This window comes from Abrus precatorius, unplaced genomic scaffold (assembly GCF_003935025.1).
Source record: "Abrus precatorius isolate BTA unplaced genomic scaffold, Abrus_2018 Scaffold8, whole genome shotgun sequence".
NCBI classification, from domain to species: Eukaryota; Viridiplantae; Streptophyta; class Magnoliopsida; order Fabales; family Fabaceae; genus Abrus; species Abrus precatorius.
This window is the reverse complement of record NW_020874428.1, coordinates 28,377,476-28,386,036: the sequence shown is the minus strand read 5'-3', so window position 1 is coordinate 28,386,036 and position 8,561 is coordinate 28,377,476. Positions and strand designations below refer to the sequence as shown.

General features: G+C 33.2%; 1 protein-coding gene across 1 annotated transcript; it reads right to left on the bottom strand.

Annotated features, from left to right (window-relative positions):
* Positions 1-3,091: 3,091 nt before the first annotated feature.
* On the bottom strand, positions 3,092-4,411 carry LOC113847737. Its single transcript, XM_027476994.1, has one exon. It carries the CDS (start codon positions 4,320-4,322, stop codon positions 3,417-3,419), a length of 906 nt encoding a protein of 301 aa, XP_027332795.1. The 5' UTR covers positions 4,323-4,411; the 3' UTR covers positions 3,092-3,416.
* Between the last annotated feature and the right edge of the window lie 4,150 nt (positions 4,412-8,561).

The window sequence follows — 8,561 nt, the reverse complement described above, 5'->3', positions numbered from 1 at the left end:
CATATCCTGCATGAATAGGCTCCGTAACATCCAAAAGAAGACTCAATAATTAGGCCATTAAATTCATCAATAAACTCTTTTTGGGACACATCCTTACTTCTGCTTGGTCCTTATCAACAACACTATAATCCTTCATCAACTTTCACATCCCACTAATTCCCTTCCTCATCATAAGTTTTGACCAATAAAAACTCACCCTTAGTCAATTTCTTTTTTAAACGCATCTTTATCCAACTACACAATATCTACATTATTATTGAAAAAAAATATTTTTCTTTACAATTAAAAAAATGTAATGTTTAATAATAATTTGAAAAAATTAATTAGATCAAACACAAGTTTAGTGTCGAGACTTTGCAAAGTGTTGCTTAAATTATGAAACTAGTAAGCATTTATTTGATATAAGAATAGGCAGAATTAATTTCAAAATGTTAAATATGTTAAGACGTGTATATAAATTGATTTAAACTACATATTAAAACATGCGTTTTTATTAAAAAGTACAAAAAATTATTTTAACCTTAAAACAACTGATCCATAAGTATAATTAAATATTAGTCAAGACCTTGTAGCCCAGCCCATTGGACCAACCCCAATTAAAAAAACCATCTTCACATGTTAAAAAAGGAAGTCATGAACGAAAAAATAAAAAGGAAGAGGTAAAGATAAATTGGTTTAAATATAAAAGAAATGGAAACAATCGGATCTTTCTTTCTCACTAGATTTTCGTCAAAGAATATTCCATCATACTTAGGAACTCAATTAATGAATGGCATCTTTTGTAATCTTTTTTTAAAGGTGTTAATACAAAAAAGAGTTGTCATCCTGAAATTTTAAATATGGTCTAATTTATATACACTCGTTGGATCTGCATAATAATAGAAGTATCTTTGTAAGATTCTCGACATATCACTAAGCCTTCAATTTTGAAACAAAATCATGTTAGAACATTTAAGTTGAATTGTATACTCGTTATCAACAAAATTATCAATTAGCTGGGTTATTTGTTTATGCAATACAATATGTTCCTTTTCTCTATGAAAATGGGTTCATAGTCTGTCATGTTTGGTACATTAATCGATCACTTCATAAGTCACACAACACTAGTCATTACTGTAAAAGGTAGAGTTTTAACATGCCATGTTCTCCGGTTGGTGACCTCTTCTCGTGAAATTTTGGCCATGGATGGTATTAGGATTAGAATTAATAAAATCCTTTATGATGATATATATACGACAAATTAATGATTACTGGAACATCAAACTTACAAGCCTTGAACAATATAAAAGAGGGGCTTCTATCATTGTTTGAGAGTAATTACTCACAGCAATATAAATATAAAAGCATTATAACACGAGGCAAGAAATAACACTTTCTAAAACACGTGATTGTCCTCTCTTGTGCTAATTAAGAAACTGATTGAATTTAAACTGATACGTGGAATAAGAGAAATAGCTTCCTATTGGTCATGAGTCAATTACTACCAGTCAACAAAAGCTAATTCATATCCATATCATAGACTAATATTTTATATTTACCATTCACGTACATGGCTGACGATATTAACCCGGATTTATAGCATGGACACCCTTCATCAATTTGATCCACTCCAAAATTAGGTCTAGTAGCTAAACTTGAACACGTAACAAACTAACAACACAACAAACCAGAAAAATGTTTGCAATCAAGTGTAAACAGCCACACTGATTACTCTTTGTACACTACAGCAGGTCTAATTGAGCAAGGAAAAGTTACCCAAAATCAACACCAGCACCTCATGAATAGCTTGTAACAGTGACAAAAGAAAGATCGAGACTTAACGCTATCGCAATGTGAGTTATGCTAAATAACCACATAACATCTACCCACCCTCCAAACCAAACACACCCTTTTTTAATTAGGCGTTGAATAACGTAGATACCCCAGAAAGTTGCATTATTTGAACTGAACTATGTACAAATAAATTTGGAAACACTCTCCAAATCAGTTCTGCAGATACCTAAAGCTCATCCTACATATTCAATGCAAAATAGAGGCATAAACAACGGAGAAGCATAGCTAGGAAATCAAGGTCAATGAAACATTTAGGTATGCATTTTATAACACCATAAAATAATTAGAATGAAGACTCCCCCGGAGATTTAGCATCATAAGAAAGAGTCGTCAATAATTATGAATTTGGACACTACAGTACAGTTTGCCGGGCATGCTTTTATGGATCCTGCTAAGTTATAGATCATGTAGCCAAGTTGATAATTGAAAACCAATAATCATGAGCTTAGATCAAGTTACATAACTAGGAGAATTGAATGTACATGACTCTTGTTTTACAGAAAATTTTCTTTACGGGGATGAAAGATTATCCCAGAAAACGGATACCTTTAACAGACCATGGGACTCCGAGACTAAAACTGGGAAGCACAAACTGCTCCATAATATCTGTTTGATTCTCTGCTTTTTCAGCAAACTCACCAAGGTTTCAAAAGCTTATGCACCACAAAGTTCACCTTGTAGAAAATAATATATTTACACAAACTAACTAAAATATACTGATTAATTACTACAGGGGATACTCGAATTACGACCATCTACCATTCATATTCAAAAACATTTTTTTTTTCCGTCATAATTTCACAAGTGTTTGGATGCTTCAATTCACAGTCATGTCCTACGGCAATGTTTACCCATTTTGCCTCTATTGTTGATATCCAGCCATGCATTTCAGCCAAATGCAGAAAATGTATTTATTATCCCTTTTGTTAGGTTAAAATTGCATCATCACCAAAATCCTACTCAAGAACCTAAACTTTTTATTGACAATCTAGATCATCTACATTTTTGCTTGCGTACAGGGCAGAAAATTCATTTTAATGCAGATAAACAGCTTTACAAATAAATTAAACAGTCCAAGCGTTCCCAACACTAGAAAACAATAATCAGCAGAGCAATTACGATGACTAACTTGCAAGTTGGCACCCAGAATATGGTAGGTCTCCCAACTAGAATTTTATTCTCCCTCCACAACGAATAAATAAATAGTATAGTTGATTTTTATATAAGTTTAACGATGGCAGCGAACGAAGCGTCAAAATCGAAATTTTCGAAGTGAAATATGAACCAACTGAGACACACAGGCTATATATATTGTAGCTAACCATTGCACAATAATCTAAAAAGAACTTTGAATTACAACTAAAGCGAATCACATAATTCCTTTCCATTTGAAGCAGTTTAAGGGCATATTATAATTTTAGGTAACAAGGAATCAAAACCAAACTAAGAAATGAATAGGACCAGACCAATATTTCCCTTTATACAAAGTGAAAATTTGTGTTCTCCTAACATAACAAAACAGGAGAAGGCAATGACAGCATGGAGTAATAGCACTAGCATTGAATGAAACGAGAGCACATGACTCAGTGGTGAGAGGCATTAACATTACCATTGGCATTGGCAGCATGTTGGACAACAATTGCCTTCTGGGTGGCGTCACTGGCATGATGAATCTGCTCTTCGTCATCACCATCATCAGAATCGAGAGTGAAGTTGGCTGAATCCTGAAAAGATTGCAATTCAGCTCCGAGTGGCGCATACCTGGTGGTATGATCGAGAGGGACTCCGTTGGTGGGAGAAAAGAAGGAGAAGAAAGCAACGAGGAGGAGGACGAAGAGAGCGAGGTGGCAATTGAACTGGAGCGTGGCAATAGCCTTAGCCCTGTGATACTCGGGGTGTCCCTTGCACCTCAGCGTGTAGTTCCCCCTACTGGCTCGGTGCAAAGAGCATCCCTGAGCCACCCAGCCCGAGAATAAAGAGAAGCCTATTTGGATAAACCATGTTCCTTGGAGAATGAGGCCCAGCCCACGGCCCAACTTGGGAATATTAGAGTGGGGAGATTTCAATTGGAGGAGGGTGCAGAAGATGCAAATGGCGATGGGGACGAGCAGGAGGTCGTAGTAACGGTTCTCCACCCCGTTCGAATCTTTTCTCTGAAGATAGAACAACAGAAACTCTTCCGCCAAAGCGAAAGCGGCAACCAGACCCACCAACGCGGAGGGAAGCGTCTGAAGGAGAGGCAGAACGGAGTAGAAGAGGAAAATCAAAGCTATGGATAGAACCTGCAGCTGAAGGGCCGTGCCGACGGCGTCGTTTGAGTTGTGAGCGTCGAGGAGTGACACGGCGGAGTTAATGATGAAGAAGGAAGAGAATGTTACGAGAGAGATGAAGAAGAGTGCGGAAGGCCTTTTCTTTGACTGATTAATGGCTTCGTGTGTGCCGATGAGAATGAAGCCAACGCCTGCGAACGCGAACAAGACGAGTCCCATTGCCGATTGCTCGCCAAATTTGGATGGAAGAAGAGATCGACTTTGGTTTGGTTGGGTCAAACATTAAATGCATCTTCCAATGAGGAAGCTTCTTCCAAACGTTGAATCAATAATGCCCCCTCCCAACCCGTGCACGACTCGTCACCTTCCTCTTCTTTTTTTTTTTTTTTCTAAAAAAGAACTTCACTCACCATAATGGGCCGCTGGACATTCTTTCCCACTGTTTTAGACTCACTATTCAGTCTCATCTTCCTCTCCTTTGTTGGACTTGGAACCAATTAGCCCAGTCAAAGCTTATTTTTAATATTTTACTTTTAATTTTAGATAAATAGTATTGTAATTTATAATATTAATATGATTTTAATTTTAATATACTATAACACGCTACTCTTCACTTTATAAGACATTTAATGTTTTGTTATGATTGTACAAATCATTTTATTATTTATTCCTTTCATGTTAAAAAGTATTCTAACTAGATACATTCCTCATATGTATGTGTATGTATAATTTTATCCATGTAAATTACACAAAAAAGTATACCATGTAAATTTGAATTGTGTGCGCAACAATATATAAATAGTAAATTTTTTAAAAAAAATTTAAATCATACGATTACTTTTAAAGGTTACATAAATTTTTAAAAATTATCAGATGATTTTTATATTTTATTTATCCATTTATAGTAAAATTTAATTTTTTATATTTTTTTATGTATAAAAACATTCTTTTTTTTAATATCTTGCATGAACACGTATAAAAAAATGAAAAAAAAATCATTAATTTCTCATTTAGTGAAAAAGCGTATGGTGATTTAAATATTTTAAAGATAAAAAATGAGGATCAATATTGTTATTCACTAGTATAAAAATGAGTATAATAAGACAGAATAATACAGAATCCTGCTCAAACCATATATATTATCATCTCTAGTGGGCACGCCTAATTCTTAGAGTTTCTTCATTTACTTCTTACAAAGTTTTCCATGTTCGTAATCATGCTTTTTCCTTTCTAAAGCTTCACTATAAATCGATTTTTGACCTAAACATCCACCATATTCCACAAAACACAAATATAATCTTATGAATATATAGCTACATGCATTTTATCATTCAAAACATATATAAGAAATTGGCATAGAACATATTTATATTATGCATGCTATTACTTTTGTGTATTTTTAATTATTTATTACAAAATTTAGTAATTAATATTTATTCTTTTTAGTGTCACATAAAAAATATTATTTAATTTGACCATATAATCATATACATATTATTAATATTAAAAATTACTTAAAGGTATATCACCATTTTAAAAAGTTAGAGAACTTAAAAGGTCACACAAGTGTTTTTTTCTTTTTATATTGATAATTTAATAGTAAAAGTTAATAGTTAATACATAGCTCACGCTGAAAAGGCCTTTTCATTTAATTCGAGTCTTGTTATTTTTTAATTATTTCATTAAATTTATTATTCCATCGGCTAAAGTAATAGAAGTTCTAAAAAACCACAAATTAAACTAGGCTCAAATTCATCTCATTTGTCGTGTTATGTTAATATCATTAATGTAAATGAAATTGAAACATGTTATTAAATGAAACATAAAAAATTAAAATAAAATATCACGAAAGTATTAGTTTTTAACATTGATAAGGTAAAAATAGAAGTTAATTGAATTTATCAACCGAATTATTTAAATAAAATAATTCGATTAATTTTAATCAATCTAAACAGACATGAAACGAAATCAAACTGAACTTTTTATAAAATAAGATGCATGAAATGAAAAATCAACGGAGCTTGCTATTGCAATAATTTGTGTTTTACCATTTCACTTGTCAAAAGTCTGCGGCTCTGATAGCTTTGGCTACCAAACTCTGCTGTGAGGAGCAGGTTGGCAGGATACGTTAGAGGCAACTTTTTGATGTTAATGCAACTGCAAAGTGCAAAGTCATGTAGCTGTTGTGTAATACTATGAGATCTTTGCTCGCTTATGACTTATGAGAGAGAGAGAGAGAGCAATGGAAAAAAGCCACATTACAGGCATGCATCCACAAACATATATATGCATGCAAAAGTGCCTGAAATTTAAACAGATGTACTTTGTTGTCACACTCATTTGTCTGGGGGGGTTTTCTTACACGCTACATCCACCTCATAAAATTTTCAGACCCTTTAAGTAAATGATTGCATGAGATTCCCATTATGGTAACACTACTACTGTCATGTTCATTTCTGCTTCTGCCTAGCTACAATGACAAGCCCTTGTGCCTTGTGGCCATACTCAGACAACCTTTCTTCCCATTCAATTGCGGGGTTTGCTTAATTGTAGAGATGGGTTATCGTTCATAGGGAATTGGATTTTGTATTTGTTTAATTTATTGCAAGTACTACAGCAGCAGACGTAGAACCCCTCCTTTTTCTGCATACATCAACATTCATATATCACCACCATCGCCAATACATTAAAAAAGTCAGCAGTGCCTAATTCATAGTTATGGCCCGCCGGATCTCGCGGTTGCTAATTATTGCTTCATGCCAAAAATCTTAGGTCCTGTTATGGTTTTGGTCATTATGCTTCACTCAATTTAATTACACACTCTTAAGTGCTAAGCACTTGATGCAGATTTCTTTTTTTGTTAGTTGAGTAATAAAATTGAACTGCATTATAACATGACGTCTATCATACTCATTTGGCCTAAGATGATGAGTCTTAAGCGTTTTTTTTGCCAGAAGGAAAACGTTACTTGAGCAATCAGTATATGCCCATATGAGAAATAGATGATAAAAAATTCATCCCTGAAGGTTCATTTAATTAATATGGTTCAAGAAAATATGCTTGGTTTCCAAATAATTAAATTTAGTAAGAAGTTACAATTGTGGTGATTTGCAATAGTTTCTTAAAAGAAACATGATAATGAATAATGATGATGAATATCTAAAAAGGGCCGGTTAAGTTAAGAGGGCTCAAAATAAAATGGGTTCTTGGATCCGCATGCAATCAAGTAATTGTGTTGGCAAAGTCGAAGAACAATAAGTAAATACGTACTACAGTGTTATATATATTATGGACATGAAGACAGTGAGGTTACTCAGTGTTGGGTGGTGTTGAAAAATAAATAAATTGAAGGAATATCTGTGACTGAATCACCATCTTTAGTTAAGAAAAAGAAATGCACATATTGAAATTGAAAAGAGATATTACAAGCTGGTGGGACCCTCCAACATGCACACTTGAATGAAAAAGATTAATACAGAGAGACAAGCTTTTTCGCTCGTAGATCATGCCACATTTCGCATGCGTTCTTGGATCCCGTTCCCACTTCTCCCTAATCCCTATCATTTTATGCTCTTGTTTCTTCAAATCCACCTTTTTAATATTAAATGTCACATAACTAACTCAATCTTTGTTAGTTGATGACATAATCAATTTAACGAGTGACTCGTAACCAGGGTGGCGTTTTGTTACTTTGTTCGATTAATTCAAATTAAGAATTTAATTCGTGTTTATTATATAAACACCAATTAGCACTGGGAAGCATGCAGTAGAGTCCCCCGTCATTACGTGATTGTATTAAATAAGAAATGACTTTTTTAACGAACCAAATTTAGGTGAAGAATTATAAATGTTTTTCAGTCTTGTTGTAATATTAAAATTTTATATTGATAAAGTGATATTTGTTACATAAATTATTAAGATAAAGTTTTAATTTTAGTGGAAAACTAACATTAAAAATATTTATAAAATTATATTCATTTATTTGTGTGTACATAAGTAAAAAATTATATATAAAAAATAAAGCATCACAAAATATAATATATTACTGATATTAAATATTGTATTTTTTAATAAAAAAAATTATTTTTAAAATTTTTAAACATATGATTGGAGAAACATTAGAAGAATAAAATAAAAAAATAGACGTACTCAGAAGAAAAAGGACAAGGGAACTGATCAGGCATTAATGACTAACCTGGATGGATTTGTGAGTATACTGAGAGAGTGTAAGGATATGAAGTAAATGGCGATGGTCTGAGGGAGGCTCTACTCTAGTTCATTCTCAGTAAATGACTTCATATGTATACATAAATTTGTTCATGTTTTTCTTCATTTAGCATAAATGCAATAATGAGATTATTCAAGTATTGGGATTTGAGTAGTTTATGGTCCCCCAACTCAATCAAGATCGTCAGTGTCTCAAACCCATCACCCTCTCTCTCTCTCTCTCTCTCATGC